Source organism: Ammospiza caudacuta, chromosome 4 (assembly GCF_027887145.1).
Source record: "Ammospiza caudacuta isolate bAmmCau1 chromosome 4, bAmmCau1.pri, whole genome shotgun sequence".
NCBI lineage: Eukaryota > Metazoa > Chordata > Aves > Passeriformes > Passerellidae > Ammospiza > Ammospiza caudacuta.
In genome coordinates, this window is record NC_080596.1 from 24460839 (window position 1) to 24484137 (window position 23299).

General features: G+C 41.0%; 1 protein-coding gene across 1 annotated transcript; it reads right to left on the bottom strand.

The window, feature by feature from the left end:
• Positions 1 to 1505: 1505 nt before the first annotated feature.
• On the bottom strand, positions 1506 to 23182 carry PKD2 (polycystin 2, transient receptor potential cation channel). The gene is made up of 15 exons (XM_058803352.1): positions 22789 to 23182; positions 17633 to 17746; positions 14968 to 15101; positions 14386 to 14636; positions 13898 to 14122; positions 12741 to 12969; positions 11115 to 11285; positions 10526 to 10707; positions 9451 to 9571; positions 7519 to 7617; positions 7073 to 7194; positions 6300 to 6417; positions 5900 to 6063; positions 4956 to 5103; positions 1506 to 4201 (listed from the first exon to the last, which is right to left on the bottom strand). The coding sequence occupies exons 1-15, from the start codon at positions 23180 to 23182 to the stop codon at positions 3968 to 3970; spliced, it is 2706 nt and encodes a 901-aa protein (XP_058659335.1). The 3' UTR covers positions 1506 to 3967.
• Between the last annotated feature and the right edge of the window lie 117 nt (positions 23183 to 23299).

Sequence of the window (23299 nt, forward strand, 5' to 3'; positions counted from 1 at the left end):
CCTTAATGAGCACTGTGTCCCCTGTGAGTCTCTGCTAATCTTTAACTCTTTCCATGACTTTGCAAATGAATGAAATTACTGGTCTCAACTTTTGGCAAAATGTCACCAGCAAAACTGTGGCTGATAAAAGCTGTCACGATCCTTTGGCAATCTTACTGCATTGACTACTAATGGCTTTTTGAAAACCACACAAACCCAGTACACTCCCTCACATCTCAAAACCCTTCTTGCTCCCTTCCTGGTACCCCACTGCTGCTAGGCCTGCTCCAAAACACCTGAACATCTGGCTGTAGGATCTGCTCTCACATTTCATCCAAATTCAGGCCTGTTACAGAAGGCACAAGTTTGCTGCTCTTTGCATCCTGGGATGCAGTTTCAGTCTCCCTGACTATTCCTTGGAGTAGAAACAAAGCAGAAGAGCTGCCAGAATCTCCAATCCAAGGAAAATCCAGGGTTTTAGCATTACTGGTGATTAGGCAGCATGTCTGTAGCAGCCCTTTGATCCAAGCTGGAAGCAGCTGAGTGTGTGCTAAGGCATCCGTGTGAGGTGACACAAATAAAACACAACTCTTTGAATGCCAGTCTGTCACCTGAACCATTAAGCTGTCACTCCACCTTTCTGTACCTATTTTGCATGATCAGTGCTTAAAACCTGGAAGTCCTTGTTATACAAGTGACAATTTCTTGCAGGCTTTTAATCATAAAGGTTCTCTTTTCCTCAGTTTTTTGACGAACTTTTTCTTCTTGTTTGGATTTACTGGAGAAGAATCTTGGACTATACAAGACATCCAAGTAATGCCTGTGGACATGGAAGAATTACTCCAAAAAGCTCTTATTTCAAATATGCACCTCAAACTGCACTTCCTGAAGAAATCTTCCAAAATCAGCAATATTACAGCATACACACAATATTAAATAAATAAATAGATAAATCAATAAAGTTCCCACTCCCCACATGTGACTTTCATAGTGCATTGACTAAAGGCTTAATATACTTAATAAATTCAGTATGCATGTATTTCACTAAAGATTGAGATGTATTCACATTAATAATTCCATTTTCATTAATTAATTAATTAAACAGCTGTCCAGAGAGAACCATGGGTTTTACATGACAGCCTGGGTTTTCCAAGCTCTATTCAAAGCCTCTAGATGCTGTAGTATTCTCTCCTGAAAGAAGGCGGGGGGAAGGGGGAATAGAGAAAAAAAATACTTAAATTACCCAGCAATTAATGAAGAGACAGTTACTAGTAGTGGGAGCTGCTACCTGAAGAACAGAAAGCAGATCTGTGCATTTGCAGAAACACAGATTTGAAATAAAGTGCTAAAAAAAAAGGACTGCTTGGGCAATGAATCAGCAGGATCAGCCCAGTCCACTGTGTTCATTTACACCCTCTACTCCCTTTATTAGGTAATCTGAGAATAAGATATGAGCTAAAAGAAACACAAATGAAATGCAGGATTCTTCATGCTCCATTATAAACAAACCAAGTATAGGCACAATATTTGCTTTGTAGATTATATAAAATGTTTATTAGGAAATAAAGTGCTCATTCTTGATCATTGTAGAAGACTTGCATAATTAACAGCTTCCAAATAAGACCAAACACTGTACATTACTATGCATAACTGTACCTTTGTAGTAAGTGACAAAGATATTATAATCTAAAACTGAAAAATGCATCAATAAAATGTTTGTAACATTTATCAAGCGGCAATGCACTTACTGCAAGGCCCACTGTCCACGCACATGGGTACTCCATGAAAACTTATTGCACTTCAAGATGAAGTTTGTTATCAAGTAACGACATGTTACAAAAATATACCCCAAAAAATACAGCTATTAATGCAAACAATTTCATAATAAACATATAGTACAAATGAAAGGTGAACTGAGTGACTGAATTTACATTTTGAAAGACATATTTTGGATATGAACATAAAGACAAGGCTCTGTATATTTAAATTGCTTTGGTATAGTATTTTCTATTTTCTTGCACACCCAATGGCCATGAATACAGCTGGTGTTTCTCTTTGGTCTGTTTACAGTCAGAAATGCAGTTCAACACTGAAAAGCTTCCCTCAGAAAGGTTTCTGAGGTGTAAAATCCTTCAATCAAGGCAAGTGAGAGCTTAATCTGAATGCCCTCACCCTGCACAAATGGCCTACCCCCACTGTGCTGTGCACTGTTTTTGCAGGTTCATGAGGACTCTTGTGAAAGGGTATGAATTCCTTCCCAATACAGGACCAAATAACCCACACAAGAACCACAACCTGCTCTCCTACTTAATTCTGTTCCCAAGACACAGCTACTAAAAAATTCCAGTACTGAATTTCGTCCTCTTCCAGCTTACATTAATTAGGTTTCTGTGCATATGGTTTCTCATAAAATCAAAAATGGAAAGGTGTGAATTCTATTTAGTTTTAGCAAGTTCCCTGGTGAGAGGAAAGGCATTCCACACATCCAGGCAATGCCATTGCAAGAAGGTATGGAACATGGAAGCTTTGCCTGGGCAGCACTCCCACAAGAATGAAGAGATACCAACTGCTTGTTGAAACAGAAGGCACCAACATAACACATGCCACTTAGACTCTGTTAAACTGGCCTTTTCTCCTCTGCATATGCTACTAATAGCTAAGATGAGGTTGATTATGTAGCTTCCCATTATCTTTTTCACCAGCTCAGTCTTTAAACACCAGAACACTGCCATCTTCAGGAAAAAAGCACAACTGACAGCCTTCCTCCTAAACCAGCATTCCACACATGGAGACACATTCCTAGGCCAAACTGCAGACACTGCCTCGGTGCTCTCTACAGGAAACCATCAGAATTTCAACGTTGCATGTCCTTTCAAAAATAAAGCTTCTATGACACAGAGCAGAGGGAATACTAAAAATGCTAAAAACAAGTGATTGTGATACAAACACCTTCCCAAAGGAATCCTGTGCTGCACCTCAGCAGAGAAGTCTATGTAGAAATGTAGCTAACCATTTCACAAGCAGTTTAGTTAAATGTAAATACAGACCACATAGTTGAGATGTGATTAGAACTTCACATGGCACAAGATCAGATTTTCCCAACTGTCAGAAACTTCTCTGCCCCTTTCCCTGTCACACCCAAGGAAAACTCAGTGGTTTTCAATTTTGTGTGCTTTTAAATAATGTATCTTCTGCAAAGTAGCTGTACTTATCTAAGAACCTCTGGAATGTTTATCCCAGAAACACATTAAAAGATAGCATTAAAAAATGGGCACTTTGCAACTTAGCTGAAAATTATTATGTTAGTTGGGTGAAGAGTATTTCTTGCTAAATGCTACTTATAAGGCATTCAGTTTCTACCACAGAATGATGCAATTTACATTTGTACAAACTAAGTGCACTTTCTTCTGCTTAAAGAAATGTACCTCTCAAAACAGGAAAAAAATCTTTTAAATTAAGTAAAATACTAAGTACACAAGAATAACTCAGAAAGACAAGTAGAAACTCCTATTTTTTAAAAAAGTGCCCTTTTATCTGCCAGCTGTTATAATGAATAAGACAAACTGATGCCATATTATTTTAAAATTTGCTTTTGAAGGCCTTTAAAAATTGTACATTCCAAGAGGAAGCAGAAAATTAATAGCCTCTTATTATGTCAGCTACTGCACATTATTTTGTCTGAAGCTTGCTGCCCTCGTGCAATTGTTCCCAATAACAGTTTTATGGAATCAGATTTCTGTCCTGGTAGATGTTTTCCCACTTGCTATCCATTCAGTTTCCAGCATTTTTGTTTCCAAGGGTGACACTCTCACTGCTGGCACTACAAATGGCTTATGCAGGCCTGAAAATGATTTATGGAGTGAATATTTACTTTTACCCACCAGTGCAAGATGTCCTTAGGGGTCTGCTCAGAGCGATCCCCTCGTGCTGGGGAATTTGCTGACTGAATACTGACCTGAAACATGTGGGATCCCCTACAAAGCTGAAGCTACACATGGATGTTGCTGCCCCCATTTCCTGCTCCTGCATCAACCCCGTCTGACTGGGAGGAGGATGGCCGCGAGCTCCGGGAGCGCGGCTGGCCACTCGGTCCCAGCGGCGTTCCCAGCCGGTGGCTCATTTGGGAGCCCGTGTCATCCGACTCCCAGCGCTCCAGCTCCTCTCGCACCAGCTGCTCCATCTGCTCCCTGTGGATTTCACTGCTCCGGCCCAGTCTCTCATCCTAAACACATTAAAAGGCACAAGCTGGAAGTGCAGCTTCCAAACTGAAGTCTAGGCAAAACTCTATACAACCACAAGAAATTCTTATACCACTTGAGTACTTCCATAGGCTAATGGGGATACAGCTCCCACAGCAAACTGTTTTATTTCCAGGGATGAAATTAAATGCTCAGTTTGCCACCTAGGAAAGCACAACTTATGTTCCACCTGACAGATTTTAGCATCTACAGAAATAACACATTTCTCCCACTGGCCATTTCCAAAGGGCCCTCAAGGAAAGAGAGAGTGAAAGGGGAAGCAGCAGAAGTCAGGTCACCCTCGTGACAGAAGTGACCTCCCCCACCTGCCACACACAGTCCCAGAACAACAAAGGAGAATAAGAGCAGACTGGACTGGATCCCATAGACTCTAACATATTAGTCCACAAAAAATATTGTATTAATCCCAACAGACACCAAGGATTGGAGGAGCTGCTTCAGCAACTACTGCTGTCCAGATCACAGGTTTAAATGGTGACACAGGGCTGCTGTAAAACATGTTGACATATCAGAATCTTGAATCATGATCCCAAAATTTCATGTTTTAAATTTCATGTTTTCCTAACACCTAACTGAAATCACTCACCTACTGCCAAAGCAACCACCTCCTCTTTACAACCACTCCTTCAATCCTGCCAAGCCAGGCAGTAGGAGGAACTGCCAACAGAAAGGAAGACATTCAGGTTGTGACCAGATCACAGAGAGTGAGTTTCTTACCTCTGTCACTCCATCTAACAGCCTTCCCAACACATCTCTTCTTTTCAGCTTGGCCCTCTCCATGGCTTCCAGCTTCACGATAACAGCATCAATCTTGGAGACAATACTGCCAATGGAATGTTCCATGCGATCCACCCGCCTCATGAGCCTGGGGGCAACAAGTGGGAGCTTCAGTGGCTCGGACACTGCCCAGACAGCACTGTTCTAGCATGTCAACACCAGGGCAGACAAGGATGAGACATCACTGTTATCCAAACACGCCTCTGACTTCCCACAAACCTACCAGCCAGGAGGGATAAGGCATCCCAGAGCAAGAAAGTAAAACAGGAGCAAAGCACATGGGGGAAAAAAGTACATCTTGCACTCTGCTTTCACTGCTCTTAGGGCATCATCATGGAAATTTGTTGGTTCCAGTTATATAATTCTTTATTCAGCCAGTGTTGCTGTAATTAATTAATATGGAGATCTATCACTTCGGACAAAATACACACTCATGAGTAACTTAAATCTTATTAGAAACAACCATTAAAGCTCTCACTGAACTTAAAATAAACTCAAGGGTTTACTACTTAAAAAAACCACAAAAGTATTTTCTGGCATTATTGTAACATAACCCTTTTGTCTGACTTTTCAGTGACAAGGTTTTAAGGACAGGGGATTTGTTGCTGGTTTTTTTTTTTTTTTTTGTTTATTCTGATTTTCTATATTCTAACCAACTCCCATGAGGCTCTCTAAGGCACTTCCAGTTCAGATATTATTTGAAAGCTACTAAAAGGAGTGATTTATACACAACAAAATCCTAACACTTGCTTTTATAAATAATTTGAATAATATCAAGGAGAGAATACTATATAACCCAAAGAAGAAAACCCACAATAAAAAAAACAAACAAACAAACCAAAACCCAACATGCAGATTTGTCCCCCTCAGAAGGACAAACTTACACTTGGAACTCTTCATAGGAAACCCCACTGGAGCTGCTGCCCCTCCTCCTGGAGCTGTGTCCACTGTCTTCATCCTCATCCTCCTCAGAGTCGTCCAAGCTCCGGGGGAAGCTGCGGCTGCTCAGAGGACGTGGTAGAGAGCTCCTATCCAGATCCAGATCCTCCTTTGTGAAAACACAAGCCAGACAGAGAGAGAGAGAAGATGTTAAAACCCTTCACCTGTACATGGGGGATGGTGGTGTCAAGGTCAAAGAGCTCCTGTCCTCTATCAGTTTCAGCCAGCCAGGAATGACAGCAAAAGTGAAGGGAGACAAGAAGATTTTTCTGAGGCAGGAAACCAGCGCAGGGAGCAGACTGGCAGACAATGCTGACAGCATCCCACTCCTAATGCTGAGCTCACCCTCTCTTTCTCCAGGTCATCTCTCATCTGCTGATGTTCATGCTCTGTCAATTCCTGGTCCCCATCCTGATCATATTTGGTAAATATTGCTTCAATCTCTGCATCCGTGTGCCCCTTCCTGAAAAGGCAGTAAAAGCAGTTCCTTCACTTTCCATTTTTCAGATGCTGAAAGAACTCTGTGTATTAGAAAACATTTCACTTCAAATAGACTTTCATCCTCAAGACAAAGACATCCCATTGTTGCCTACAGATTCACAACACTGATAAAAACCCCTCAGTCCTTATTCTTCATTAGTTAAAGCATCAGTCTTCCTGACATTTCTCCTTCACAACTCCCTTCTATATCTCCTTGATTTGTACCCTTGCCTTGGACTCCCGACTGTTCACAAACTCCTGCAGCAGTCTGACAGAAACATTACCATTTCCTCAAAGGTCTCTGAGGAAATGGTAATGTTTCTATCATTTCTGAGGAGAAACGGTAATGTTTCTGAGGAAATGGTAATGTTTCTGTCATTTCTGAGGAGGTTTCTGAGGAGAAATCTCTTCCTCAGAGATTTCTGTGTTGTTCTTCCCAAAACACAGAAGTTCAAGGAGGTTGGGCCCCAGAGCCCCAAAAACCTTTCTCTGATATGTGATGCCATAATGCAGAGAAAAACACTCTGGTGTGTGTCTTTATCCACATTAGTGTGCTTCTGCTAGAGGAAAATCACATCACAAAGTTAACATCACAAGTCCCTGGGGATACTATTCAAGATAAGTAACAACTCCCTTACCCTTTGAGATCCTGCCGGAGTTCATCAAAATTGAGTTTTCCTCCACCTTGTCTCAGACTTTCTGAAATGTCATCAACAGTAGTTTTCTTCAATTTAAGTTTGATCATGGCTTTGTTGTAGCCCTAAAAGAGAAAGTAAAATTCTGTTGTTTCTCACGAAACGAGATTCCTAATAAGTATATTGATTACAGAAATCAGCTACTGTATAATCTCATTCAGTGTGTTCAGTGTGATCATTCAAGGCAAAGTCTCAGATGACTGAAATACATTGTGATGGGAAGTTTTCACTAATTTTATTTACACTCAGCTCAGATTAATTTATTTTAACTGAGATGTGTACTCTCACTAGCTGCTGCCAGCTTTACTTTGTACAGTTTATATAGTATTTTATGAAATAAATTCAGATGTGATGAATAAGATGTCAAACAAACAAAGCATTACATTTACCTTCCTGATAAGGTCAGACAATTCCATTTCTGCCTTCTGCTGTGCCATATCTGATTTGACTTCAGAGTAGGTGTCATTGATAATGGCCAAAAACATGTTCTGTTCATAAGAGAAAACAAATATGTTGAAATTTCAAATTTCAACAGGACTAAGCCCTACTACTCCTATGACCTTGTTGTGCAGACCTTAACATAGATTTTGTTTCAAAAGGCCAGAAGAAAATGGTGATCTGTTTAAAATGAAACTAACATCCAGAGCTTGATATTGAAATATGATGTGCTGCAGTATAACAAATTTTAATCAACATCACTGGTTATTAACATAACTGGAGAATTCCTTTCCAGAGACAGTTCACAGCTACATACAGCAGTGGCAGTAAACCCTGCAAAGCAAAGCTTACATAGGTAACAGCTGTGAATTAATCCAGGCAAAAGGGCTGGCAACAAAAATGCCTGAGGAATCAAGTTAACTACTCATCCTGTAATAATCAGCACAAAACAAATGTTCTTATCTATTTACAGCTCTGCTTACATTTCAAACTAAAGATAAAATCAAAAAGCTTAAAATCAGGCACTTGGCATTTATGGCACCAGCTCTGGAAAGAGCTCTTTCTGGTACAGAGAAAGGAGAAAATATTGGTCTCACTAACTCTGTGCCAAGCATGTAACTTAATCAAACTATGCTCTCGTTGCTGAAGGGCTCCTGCTAGACATGGAGTAAACATGACTGAATTACAAATTGCATATTCAAGAAGAGTTACTCAATTTACTGGCATGCTCAATGTAGAAAGGCGATGTTATCCTCTGTTTCCTAATGGACTTTTAAAACATGCTTTTGGACAATCTTTCAGCACTGTATCCTTATGCATTCATGCCCAACACCAGAGAAGTAAGAGGTAACTTGACAATTCACTGTTGTGCTGTTTTCTGCTGCTATTTTGCCCAGCTTTAAGAGTTGGTACTTTCTGCTCATCTTCCCTAACTGAATTTCCAGGTCTCAGAGTGGTTTGAAGGGACTTGCACCAACATTTCATTCAGACAAAATGATATTAAAAACCACACAAATTATAGTGAGTATTTTGGATAACCTGCTCTGACTTCACCTTTCAGTGCTTTTCTGTTGCCCCTTAGAAAAAAGAGATTTCTTTCCCTTGCTGGACACTAGATTGTTCCTCTGGAACACTTTAGGTGCTACAAAGCAAACAGGAAACCTGCTTCATGTGAACCTTTGGCACATAGTGACATATTTGTTATTTTCCCATTGAATCCTGGTCCATCTCACCAAACACTTAAATTCCTCACAAAAGATTTAAAATTCTCTGCATCCCTACCAGTGAACTTCATCCAAGATGAAGTATTTTCCCACAAATAAAATCTGAATGCCATTCCTCCTCATCTCAAACAGTAACAAAAAGCTGCACTAAGTTTGAGGGTCACTAAATAACACTAAAAATTATGATGATACAGGACTGCTGAAGAACCATGCTCTTGCAGCAGGCAAAGCTGTGTGTGGCATGCAGGAACAAAGCTGTTGTAAACCCAGCCAGCCACACATTAGAGCAATTTATGAATCAAGAGACTGCATGGAACAGTACAGGTACTTTTCACCAAAAGAGACAGCCTTGCTGTATCTGCCTACCAGGCAATATTCAGATTTTAGAAATAAAATTAATAATAATAATAAATTAAAAATGTGGATCACTACATGAGAATGACAAAAAATATACTATGCAAATCAATTTTAAATGAGGAAAAACAGTGTAAAAGAGTATAGTGAGGAAAGAGTGTAGTGACCAGCATGTAGCAGTCAGGCCCCTTCATGGGCCATACACTCATCATTATCAAAAAAGCCCCAAAAGTAGCAGGAGGAATCAAAGGACAAGTGATGCAAAAGCAGCCACTGACACACCCCATATAAACAAAGTGTACATACCAAAAGAATGAAGAACATAAAGAACACAAATGTAGTGAAATAAACAGGTCCCAAAATTCGATTAGCTTCTTCAACCTCTGTGAAGTTGAAGTCTCCCAAAATGATGCGGAATTGAGTAAATCTTAAAAAACAAAACACATCCAGGAGTTGGAGAAAGTATTACTGGAGCTGTGTGAGGATTCTCAAACTATTTTATTCTAGCAGTGGGACTGACAGGCTGCAGAGAGATCTGCAATCTTGTAACACTTTATCAGGGTCTGCAAAAACAATTCATCAAGCACATCTTATAGGCATAACCCAACTCACAGTCAGGTGCACGCACAGAACAAAGCCATGGGGGTTATTTCTCCTTTTTGGTCACAACAGGAAGCAGAACAAACTAACAATTACTACTGTGAAGCTCTTAGATCCAGTCCCATCTTCCTCACACACATACAACCCCAACCCTCTCCCTCTAAGCTGGAAGAAGCTTGGCAATTTATGGCACCACAAGCATATTTCCAGTTCCTTCACTTCTCTGCAAGAAACTCCTTGCTACACTGCCCCAGTGTAAGGGAGCAGAGGAAATCAGTGACTGAACAACCTACTAATTTCCTCAGTTACAATCAGGTTGTGTTGCACCAAATCGATCAAGGAAAAATTGATCAGCAATCCTATATTAAGTCCTCTCTCTCTCTCCTGGATTCCAGATGCTTAAAAATTTTGTGGTTGTCTAAGATGGACTCTGAGTCAAGCAACTATGAACACTATCAGGAACACAACCTTATTATGCATCCAGTACTTCAATAAGCATTTAACCACTGAACATGGAGTCATTGCTTTGTCTAGGAATGTAACCAACCCCTATAAAAATCATATCACACCAACCCAGCCCTGCCATTTTTAGTTTACTGCTCTGACAGCAATAATACAGAGATTAAAATGCAATAAAAATGTGTTTGCTACCAGGTTATATCAACAGCAGTGTGCCTGCAGCTTATCTGCTTAGATGGACATCACAGGATTTGCCTCTGATAAAGTAACTGATTCACCAACGCACCAAAATCTTCTTTCCATTTTTTATACCCGTACTTACATGCAATCTTGGAAAGTGCTGAAGTCATCAATTTGAGTGCCAAAGACAAGATAGGCCAACTGAGCATATGCTAAGAAAATAATAAAAAACATAATGGCAAAGCCAATTACATCCTTGACACAGCGAGACATTGTGGTGGATAACTGACTCATCGTTCTGTTGAAGTTAACAAATTTGAAAAGCTGTTAAAAGAAAAAAAAAAAACAAAGAAAAAAGATTAAAAGAGAAGGAAGACAATTTCTTAACATAATTGCTCTTTTACATAAGATGTCCTGAACATGGCTAGAGACAAAGCAATACCCAGTAAGAATTACTGACTTATCAATTGAGGAATAATAAAAAAATTTCTTAACATGTCTGCTGACAAAACACAAGGACTGACTACTTTTTCTAGACCTAAACAAGAGCTGACTACACCTGTGGCAAATTACAACTTAGCTTTTCATCTGCAAGAAGTTACCACTGCTCTGACTTTCTCACATGATTGACTTTGAGAGAAACATGAGCAAACCTCAAATAATGTGTCTCATGAAACTCAGAATACTGCTTACATTCTAACGGTAGAATAAAGATGTGTGTCTTGAATTACCTTAATCCAGACAAAAAACACTGTGACTGCAGCAATGTTGTTAAACTGCATTTGCCAATATGCTAAGGGTTCAAAATTGGGGAATGAGTTCTGATCTTCCAGCAGCTTCTTCAGGAGCATATCGACAGCTGATGTCCTATAGATGTTAATTCCTATAGCTACCACAGACAGCTGAGGACAAAAGAAACACACAAATTTACAAAAAGTAATTAGGGCTTTAAAACAACATGTTTGAGACATCTACGTCAGATAAAATTAAGATATGTGGAACTTCATGCATTTCACAATAAAACCATTATAGTCCTGGACTACAGACAAATAGTCTGGGAGTAAGAAGATTTAAAAGTAATTTCCTTGCCACTGTTTGTGAACAACAAGATGACAGTGGCAGCTAGCAGTATTACATAAGTGATGTTGTCGCAGAGAAGAAAATGTAAGGAATTCAAACAGACAAAGGTGAAAAAGAACACAGAACAGAAAGACAGCAGTAGCCAAAAAGGTACTACAGTTTCTCCAGAGCACAGACTGAGCAGTACTGCCCAGAACAAGCAACAGCAGAGAAGCTGCAGTTTTACCACAGAGGTTTCTTGCTTTCACTTCTGCAAATGTTCTGTTCATTACTGTAAGTGAACACTTCACCACAAATGGAGAGTCATAAGTACATAATCCTACATTTAAACAATGCCCCTCAGGCAACGCATAAACACAGAATTCTGACCTCTTGTGTGATCTGAATTTTACACTCACAGTGTAAAATTTACACTCTTCACTGACTGTAATAGCAAAGCATTTTTTTCCCTGCCCAACCTTTAAGTGTAAAAATCAGCACACAGTTCATGTAAACATCCTCCTAAGCAGCCCTTCATTTACAAAGCACTATGATGCAAGTAATATTTCCCTGGATTACAAATACTGGCTTCAAGACTTGAAGCCTTTGATTAATCCAAGCCTGAAGATATAAAACAAGTACAGGACTGGAACTGTTTCAGCATTTCTGGCTTTGTACACTTTTGGTAAGCACAGCTTGATCTGAGTCTAGAGAGAATTACATTATGCAGCTTTATATCCAAAGCTCATATTTTCTGGCACACTAAGATTACTAATGTGCAACACTGTCCACTTAACCCAGACAGCTGCTAGCACTATACAATTCTGAGGCACTTCTTCAAACTTGGTATTAGCTGGTGAGTATTTAATACCAAGATAAATCTCCTTGTGGTTCTTTGCAAACATATTCAAATCCAAGTCCCATTCCTTGAAATGTAAATCACTTCTTTAAAGCAGATGATTTTCTTATTTGAAAGCCAATAGTCTATACCAGATATGTAGAAGGGAGGGCAAGTTTGTCACCTTCAGTAAAAGTCTGTATAAACAAAAACCACAAATGCATGATGGACAAATACTCTAACTTTGCACCAGGCTGAAAGCACTGAAGACAGAACAACCAACTTTGTGAAACACAGACTAAAATTGTCATATTCAGACTGAATACCCTAATAGTCTGGAAGTATCCTTCCTAATGATGGTCCTGTACTTTAAAACCACAACAGGAACACTGAGTAATTCATGTCTCCCACAAAGTGCACTCTAGAAAGCAGTTTTAGCCTGATTACAAAGATTACTCACCACAATAATAAGGATATCAAGGCAATTCCAAACACTTCTGAAGTAGCGCAGTCCATGAATGCGAATTTCTAAGACCTCTTCCACCATATAATACAGAACAAAAAGACAGAAGGACATTTCACAGGCTGCCAGGAAAAAATCAAAAGTGGAGATGTAATGAATCAGCCTCACAGGCTGAAAGTGCCAAGATGTAACCAGGCCTCCAGTGGCTGGAAACTCTATTAGCAACCTGCATTTAAAAAAAGGCAAAGAAAAAAAGAATTTAATTTAACAAGAACTGATGAAAAGCACTACTAAAAGACACTTGGGTTTATTTGTACAATTATCTAAATAATAGAAACAAACCCATATATGATTCCAATTTTTCACACCACACAAAAGTTGTAAACGTGACCACACTCACTTTTGACTAAAACTCAAAGCCTTTCAGGAACAGTGGGGAAACAGAGACTGAAAGATTTGTTTTCATTTCTGCCTGTTTCATTCTGTCTGAACCAAAGGCTGATGCTCTACACCCATGTATTTACTTGAATATGCTAACTCTCTAGAAAGGTCTCCTGCAAACTGCACCCAAGGCATGGTGGCACCAGGAAAGCTGGGACAGACTCCATGAGGAGCCTCACTTCTTTGACAGGGAGGTATGGCACTTCAGCTGTCTGTCTCTTTTACACAAAACATACACTCACCTATGTGGGATTCACATTCTCTGAACCTGAGAGAAGCAGTGAGAGAAGCAGAGAAAAGAATGATCAAAACAATTCTTATCTCATTCGCTGCTCCTGTGTTGTGCCAAAGCAGAATGCAATATGGAGATTGTTTACCCAAAGTGATGGGGTTTTGTTTCCTTGGCCTATCAGGGCCAAGCACATAGGCAGACTGTCAGTCAGCAGACAGTCACAAGATTCTGTGCAGTTGGGTGCTTGCGCAGATTCAGTTTAGATGTAATATAGTGCAATATAATATAGAATAATATAGTATAATAAATTAATTAATTAATTAGTTTTCTGATATCCATGGAGGAGTCCTCATCATTTCTCCTGGACTTCAGGCAAAAATATCACCCATACACCTATGTCCCCAAAACAAAGCCATCACAAGAAAACCCCAGTCTACAACCCACACTGTGCAACTGAACACTGTGGTGATTCTGTTCATACCTGATCACGCAGAACAGGTTGATGTTTGCATTGTACACAGAGAAATCAATGAAGGCTGCTCTGGTCCCTCTGTCCAGCCACAGGTTCTCCTTCAGGCTTGCAATCTGCAGAGCTGTCACTTCTCTGGTCCTCGAGAGGTCTTGGTAATAACCAGCCCCACTGTACGTGGCAATCAAGCCCCAGTGGCTGCTGCCATTCAAATCCTTCTCATTGGTGTATGTCCAGCTAGTACAGAAATGAAAGAGAGCACATTGGTCTTTCCACTTTCAACTTACAATTAATAAAACAGACACCAACCAAACCTGACCAAAAAACATGCATTAGCTATTAAATATACTTTAATTCAGAGGGTCCTTGCTACAAAGTTTTGATGTAACCTCTGAGAAAGAAGTTACAAAGTTCCTTTGACTAACACTGTAAAATTAAGATAGAAAACTGGGTGACTAGTATATAAAAAATGAGTGTGTATCTACAGGAATGCTACGTACGCAGTTCCATTCCGGAGCCCAAAAGGAGCAGTATCTTCATTAGCTACAGAATAGACATCATAGCAGTCTTTGATTTCCTCCTTTAAATCTTCAGGTATGGAGCAGGAACCATTTCTGACTTTCAGCTGTCGAATGCGAGGCACTCCTAGGAGCAGGTTCTCATAATAAATGAAGCTTTTGTTTTCTGCCATGGTTTTGTTGTTGTACCACATTTCCCAGTAAAGACCATCCAGCAAAGGGCCTTCTGTGAACTGGGGAGGATGACAGCACTGTTTTTGTAGCTCTTCATTCCACAGAAGTGTTAGAATTGCAGTTAATAATTTCTCTGACATAAGACTTTACTGTTACCTGCCCTCCAAAGACATCCCACAGGCCCTACCCTGCCCCACCAACATTATTTGAGCTCTAAATTTTCACATATTAAAGGCCTACTTTGTTCCATAGCTTTGACATTGTGCACATAGATTTTCATGCACAAGTCTGACCACGTTAGGAAATAAGATTCTAAAGGTAAAATTTAAGGTTCATGACAGTACCAGTGAACCACAGCAACAGAGATATAAAAACTTGGGTTTAGATTACCTTCCAGAAGTCATCCATTGTGGACAAAGTTTTGAAATCAGTTTTCTCCGTTTTTGACACAGGTGTTTCCAGGAAGAGCTGTGACATAACCCTTGTATAATAGTACATACTGGAACTCACTGTCCCATAAGTCACTGCAGAAGGTTTGGTAAGGAGTGAGAGATAAAGGAATGAAAGAAGGAGGGGGAAAAAAACCAACAAAAGCCTTTATTTGTTTTGAATGCATCAAGTTGAATTTGTACAGATTTTGTAGCGGAACTATTAAGCTCCAAAACAAAATCCACACCAAGCAGCATTTATCTGTCAACTGTGATTAAAATACAAAAAGTAGTGAAGGTAGACTGGTCAACCAATTTGTAATATTCTCTTCTCCTTTCCACATCTCATTCTATCATTAATGCTTCTACCAAAGTAAACCTCAAGGAAAAAAAGGCACAATTCAGCAGCCTGAAGAGAGGCTGGCAGGGCCTTTTAGGTGGCTTGTGCTACCCAAGGCATGCATGGAGAACTGGCACAAATGGCACAAAGACCTCAGGACAACTATGCTCTGCTTGAGCAGATAATGACAGTCAACCAGGATACTGCAGGGCACTGGGAATGACATGGATTAAGCAATGAACGTCCAGTACAGATGTGCAGTGCCTTTAAGAGAAACTCCCCACAGAAAATAAATGACTGTATTTCCTCACACAGGGCCAAAGGTATGGCTGAGGGCCACAGAGCATAAATTATAAAATTATGTACAAAACTAAGATGGGTTGAGGAAACAGTCTTTGGCATGGGTATTTATGGGGAACTGATAAAGGAGCCTGATATCCTAGGCCTGATCAAGCAGAAACCTTGGGAGAGACAAACACAGATAAATTCTCCCTGGGCAAGAAGTGAGCAAGAAACATGTTGTGAAACATTTGTGATAAAATAATGTTACCAGGTGATGTGATGTGATGTCATGTCATGAAGAATATGTAACCAATGGGAAATTGTTACCAAAAATAGAACCTTAATGAAGTGCCATACCAGTAAAATCATATATAAATGCCTTGTATTCTCAATAAAATTGGCTTCTGATCCAAGCTCAGATGCTCCTGTCTCTCCATTGCCAATAGGTATTGTTACCACCTGTAAATACTTGAACCACTCTGTGGCTAAAACTCAGAGGAATCTGAAAGATTAGGCCTACACTGAACAATTACTGTCAGTTTTGATAATTGTTTAAAATTTATAACTTTTTTTTTCCCTTAACAACCAGAGAGCAAAAACTATTTTTAACAGAGTTCTGCTGTGCACATGGATGGAATATATCACGTGACTGTGCAATACCTGGATTCTCTCTAAACATTACTCTCCAAACAATAAGAGAACAAGAAATGCTCACAGCATTTAGCCTGCACTGGGAAGCACTCTCCTAGGGCATGCCAAGCCACAGACCAGACTGACCTTCTGTTATTGCTTATGTGTAAAATAAAAAGGATACTTAAAAAATACTAATAAGTTAGCAATATCTCCAGATATTTAACACACTACATTTTTCCTTTATTCTGTTAGCAAAAATCTTTTTCTGTAGCAAAACAAACAGTTAACAGCCTGTTAAGAGCCAAACTTCTCCTGCTGAAACAAATTTCACTTTAAAGCAGACCCCTCACTGCAACAATTCTCCTGGGGCTACAGTGTGCCAGCGACAAGAATCCTTGCACTGCTTTGTTCATAAACCTGCTCTAAGCACTCTTAAATTACTCAGGAAGGAAAAAAACATGATATTTCATATATAAACATGCCTGCAGTACAACATCAAAACAGTTGTGTCAATAGTATAAAATTGGGGCTTTTTAGTAATTCTGTTATGTTCAAGCAGAGCAGACTTGCTCTCAGAGACAGTCTATCAGTGCAGTTTTGCCTTTGCTTTTGCTTTTCCACTCTGAGACTCCCTCTCACAAAAATTTAAAACATCATTTTGTTATATTAAAACCGATCATAAAAGGCAACTCAAGAGTCATCACCAGCATTTCAGCCATTTAGGGCAGAACTGCTCACACTAAAAACTGGAGACTTGAAACATACTGGCTTTCTAAAGATACACTAACTTAATGTGCACATTTTGTTGGTTTTCTCCCTAGCAAACAAATAAAACAGATATTTTGTAACTCCACAAGAAGTTCTTTCTTGCATTGTAAAAGTAATGTTACTATGTTCTGTGCCCTTTATTGTTATGATACTTCATATGGTATCAAGACAACAAATGGCACAAACCACAGAAGTCTCCAGCTGTGATCTGTATATAATCTTGCTGACGAACTTCAAATGTTCAATTCAATTATTTGTCCTGGATGGCTAACTCTTCCTCTTCATTTACCATTTCTTCTCAGTGATTGCAAAAAGTGTAGCAGAAGTATTACACTGCAATGTGGTACTACAATAAAAAAATGCTGTCTAAAAACAAAGAATAAGTCTACTATCATCCTGCCTGAAAATTCTAAGTTTGTTAAGATGCAGAAAGTTGTAGTATTTTCAGTCTCAAGCAACAGCCCATGTGCAGAAAAAAGAGAAATATTTGATTCCAAGTATTTGCCTACCTGTCTATTAATTCTCCCACATCAAACAACCTCCTTTCTGGAATGACACAAGCAGGTAGTACAGAACTGATGCACTGGTGCTGGATAGTACTTACAGACACACAGGACCACGAGGAAAACCATGTACGTGATCAGCTCCCGTAAAATACTTTTCAGGTACTGCTCTCTGCTGGTGTTGCTCTCTTCCATGAGTCTTGTTCCCCACAGACCTTAAAAGGAAAAATATATATATAATGATGTGCACGGATGTCTGGTACAGTTACACAGGTGACATAGTAAGTGGTGTTGAAAGCTTAACCTTTGTCATTGCTGCAAGTTCTTCTATGGATTTTAAGTTTAAGAAAGAGGAGTTTTGTTGCAGACAGAATGGGGCCTGAGGCAGTATCAACTATCAATGAGATACCATAATAATTTAGGAACAGTTCAGCAGAACTCTAGCAGAAATGCAGAAATAATGTTGCTTAGAACCACATGGTATAAAAACAGATACAAGCATACAGAGACATGCACAGACAGCCATCCTTCAAGAAATGGAAATGCAGTGCTTTGGTATGTTATCTTTTAAACATGCAAATCATTGTTCAATGAATGAAAATGCACATTCATTCTTGAGCCTTTAGAAGCAGTCTTAATTTTCTACATGAAAGGAGGATACTTGAGTCAAATTTATTTTTAAAACACCGTATGATAACCTTCCTCTCTCAGATAGGCAAGAGACACAGCAGGGATGTTGGTGAGCATTTCTGGATGGTTTCTTTCCCTGCACAACAAAGAGTTATCAATTAAACATCAGTAGCAGCCTAAATGAGCAACTGCTGTACAGTCTAGCTGTCAGCTTGAGCAACTGCATCAGCTGAACTCTCTCTGCCTGGTCTTCATTCCATATAATGCTTGACATTCCCAAAAAGACAGGGAGAGAAGCTATTAAACTTTGGTGATCTCTTCCAAGTGGGCAACAAAAAAGCAAAAGAATCTTTTAAATAGACTCTTTTAAAAGGAACAACCACCTCAAAACAAAATGCAGTTAGCAATCACCATCCCTATTTCCCATGTCTAGTACAGAGTAGAAAAAAAGCTGGGAACAGCTGCTGTTGCTCAGACTGCTCCCTTCATGGAGCTTCTCCTCATTTAAACCTAAAGCAAGGCAATTTGACCTCAGTTTCTGATCAGTGAAAAAGCATTTAAAACTAAAAATTCACTCCTACAGAACTGCAGTAAACTTCCATCCTTTGCAGGTGTTTTAAACAGCTAACCTTTCAAAACATCCTTTACCTTCATAGTAGATGGAAATGTAGTAACCTCAAACTCCCTAGGAAAATCCTGGGTCCATCAAACATACCACAGTAATTTGAAATGGAACAGTAACAAGGGACAGCCAAAATGCATTATAAACCTGACAATGAAGCATGAGTTCAGTCAATCTGCAAGCACTGCTGCAAGGCTAAGACAATGGGCTAAGCTGCCAGCTGCAGACCTTTGTTTGCTAACAGAGATGGGAATAAGGAAGCTCTGACCACTACCTGCATAAATGAGAAAAAAATGTCTTAGATGTTTCTTGAAGCCTTTCAGCTACCACATTTTTAAGTTGTGACATAAACCTGGAAACCTCTCTTGCATGGGCACAGCAAGCACTAACAGTTTAAGCATTAATCTCTGTTCACATGGTTTAATTGGTAACTTAGGGCCTTCCCTAGTGTCAGCCCCCAAATAGGAGAGCTTTTCCAAAGCTGTTCTTTAAGGTCCAGTTTAAAAATGTGCAGAAAAAAGACTGCAACTTTACTACACTGAATGCCAAATCCTCCCCATTAGGTCATTCTGAAGACAAAAACACAAATCCAAGAACATTTACTGCGTCACTAATAATAATAACTCAATAAATTCAGCCTCTAGCACAGCACTACGTTGCACTAGCAACCTTCATAATAAAGGCAGGAAGACATTATGGAAGAGAGGAGGAAAAGGCTGGAAAAGGCAGTGAGCTAAGCCGGTGAGAAAGCCAAGTCCCGGCTGTCAGCAATTACTCACCAATAAGATATGTGGTGAGCAGAAGCAGAAAGTTTCCAAACTCAAACTCTGTCATATTAGACTGCTATTAGGAATCAAGGCAGCAAAGAACAGAAAGTTACAGCAAAGAAAAAATCCAACTAAACAGTACCAGGGATCACACAATGATTTTTGTGTTAAATGAGCTAGCTTTGAGCTTTCATTAGCTGTAACATTTTTGCAATATAAATATTATTCCCCTTTTTCTCTTGTTACAATATTGATTTAGATGCATCAAACATAGTAGAGGTAAGCAGTGCTGGATTTGACATTTGCTGCAAACAACAAACCTGTTTTGTTTTCCTATATACATTTGCTATTCATCAACTTTTTGACATAATCTGTGTATTTTTATCAAATAAATCTGCAACTAGCAGTTGCTCATACTCATTCTGTATGTAGCAGTCTTCATGGAAGTACCAATTAATGAGTGACTGGGATGGGTATTTTGTACCTTTATATAGCAATAACTAAGAAAATCTTTCAAGAAATGCCCAACACACATCAGTGATGACACACATGTGGACATGGCAGCACTGGGTGACCAAGCACAGCTCTACAAGGCAGGATTACCTTTCCAGGCTGGCTCTGGAAATACACCTTGTTTTTACCCATCAAAACTTCTGGCAACTTCCTCCTTAAGAGAGTAGAATAATCAGTCCCTCTTGTCTCAGCATCTGGGATATTTGCTGAAGAGATCTGTAAAACCAGAGGAACTAAAGGCACTTCACAAACATTCATGTTAGAATCTGAACAGAATCCACATAAAGAAGAACCTCAACTACTGATAGTCAGTTCTATTCACTTAGCAACTCCTGTTACAGCAATTACCAAAATCCCAATACTTTAAATCCTCTCTGCCTTTTTCTTTCATAACTCATGGCAAGTAAAGTGCAATCTGTCATTGAACATCCTTCAATACTAAGTGGCATCTTTTTTGCCATGGTGACTCTATCACTTGTGATATCCAAAGGATTGTTCCCTCTGGTTGAATTCTGTCTAGTGAGATGCAATTCTATTAAATAAATCTATGCCAACCTTCCTGTAGTCCTTGAAATAAAACTGAATGCAGTTTTATTTCAAGGACTTGAAGGTCTTTATTTGAAGACATTTCCAGTCTTCAAAGATACTCATGGACATCCACGGAATATCTAAAGAACCGTGGAGTATTCTTTCCCACAGTAAACCCGCAGTGATCCTTCAAGTGCCCAATAATAATGTCAGGCTTGCAATCAGCCCCTTTAAACTGTGCAGCACAGGGATCACATCCTTCAGATAAGGTGTTTCCTATTCCACAGAAGTACAGCACCCTGCAGCACCTCCACAGCACCAAAGGCTCACCCAGACATTTACTGTGCCCAGGAATTTATGGCAACATTCTCATCAAAGAGCCAGAAAAGGATCTGTCGACTACAGTAACTTTAGCTACACTTGCCTACAGAAGGAGGTCAGGAATCACCAGAAACTGTTTTCAGTACTACTGCACAAATCACAACAGAGATGGAACAGGAGCAACACCTGCCAGGTCACCACCAGGTGACTCACATTCGCCTCATGTACAAACATTGCTGTTTTTCACCACAGCTGAAAACATGCACAGGAGGCTCCTTCTTGGCAACAACTAAGGTGAAGGGAGCATCTGAAGGATAAAAACTTTGTAAAACTTTTTATAAAAGTACTCTGCTTTCTACATGTGAAGCAGCTCTTTTCCTAGGAAATTACACATCTCAGCAATGGACTAAAACAAACACTCTACTGGAGACTCCAAACAGCACAGTGCCAATTCATGCCCAACACAATTATTACTGGTAGTTCTTCCTGGTTATTCTGGTTTCTTGCTATGAAGTGACTTGGGTCATTGAACGTGGTTCCAATAAAACCTGCTAAAAAGAAAACATGCTCTCTTCCATAATCTCTGCAAGTCTGACTTGCATACCACTAAGATATTGCAATGGTCAAGAGGTATTTCTTTCGGTGCAATACAGCCAAAGCTAGAGAAATCATTACAGCAAATAATCTTTGAATGCCCATGAAAATCAGAGAAGGCACAAATCCTTCCTTATAGTCAAGCTTGTTTTCATAGTTCCACTGATGCCGTGGCAGCCAGTAACAGCAGTACGATCTACTATCTTCAGAAAATCCACATTTCGGAAGAAGAATCTTTATTTTCTAAATATGGTTTACTTTTTCTGCAGCTTTATAACTATAAAGATTTACCCGACACTTAAACCGATGCTCTGTTTAAAATCCTTGTACTTTGAAGCTGACATTTTAAGCTTCTCTGAAAAGAAAGGAAGGTTTTCAATGTGTTCTCACAACCTTAAATCCAAAGGACTCCCCATCCAGCATTCTCTCTGCTGCTGTCAAATCAGCCCAAGGCCAGATCAGCAGGAAGTTACTGCAGTAAGCTTTAAACGACACCTCAAATGTTCACATGATATGTGCTCAGTTTTGCTTCCAACTCTGTCCCTGGTCAACAGCTGTGTGGCAGCAGACAGCACTTGACTGTAAAGGGCAGCACCAAGGCACTGTACAATACTGCAGAAAAAGAAAAGTGATTCAAACACCCTCCCAGCAGCCCACTGTAAGTATCCTACCCCATCCTAACCACTTCTATAGAATGGGGTTTTGCTGAAAATGAAGCACAAGCATTCTGCCCCAACCTTCCAAAGACCTGGTGGTGGGGCAGAAAGCCAAGGTTGGAAAAGACCTCTGGAGACCATCACGTCCAACCTATGACCCAACATCACCATGACAATTTGACCATGGCATCGAGTACCACATCTAGTCTTTCCTTACACGCCTCCAGAGACAATGACTCCACCACCTCCCTGGGCAGTCCACTCCAATGCCACCTTTTCTGTGAAGAAACTCATCCTAATGTCCAACCTAAACTTCCCCTGTGCAGGAGTGTGGCACACGGAAAGCAGCCAGGAGCAAGACCTGGGAGGCAGAGAGGTGGGGAAAGGAAGGAGCGAGATGGGGGTGCGTCTGCGTGTGCTGGGGCCATAACCGGGACGGGGATCGGAAGACAGATGTGCACGAAGAGATGGGGACATAGAGGCACAGGATGGAAAAGGACACGGGCAGAGGAAAAGGAGCACTGCAGGCAACTACAGAGGAGAGACTACAAACAACTCTACAGGAAGCGGCACCCGCGCCTGAGGAGCCGGGGCAGGGTGCGGGGCGCGGCCCGGGGCGCTCTCACCTCGCAGTCTCCGCGCCAGGCGCTTGGCCCAGGCCGCCCTGCGGGGCGCGGCTCCGTCGGGCAGCCCCGAGAGGCGGCCCGGCCCCTCGGCCCCGCCGCGCCCCGCGGGGCCCCGCCGCGCCCGCCGCCCGCCGCCCGCCGGGCCCCCGGTGCCGCTGCCCAGCGACGACGCGGCTCCGCTGCCCCACTCCACGTCCATCTCCAGCACCGGCCCCGCCGCCGCCGCCGCCGCGTCCTCCTCAGGCTCGAAGCCCGGGTTGTCCCGGCTCCAGGCCTGCCGCGAGCAGACGGAGAGCGGCGGCGATGGCGGGCAGGAGCCGGCCCGCGCCGCCTGCCCCAGCCGCTCCAGCTCCAGCTGCTCCCGGCCGCGCCGGCAGCCGCCGCCGCCCGCCATGGGCCCCGCCGCTGCCGCCCCTTCCCCGCCCTCTGGCGGAAAGCCCGCGGTGCGGAGGGAGATGTAGGCCCCCCGGCTGGCGGCGGGAGCGGCGGCCGGGACCTCCTTCCCACCGTT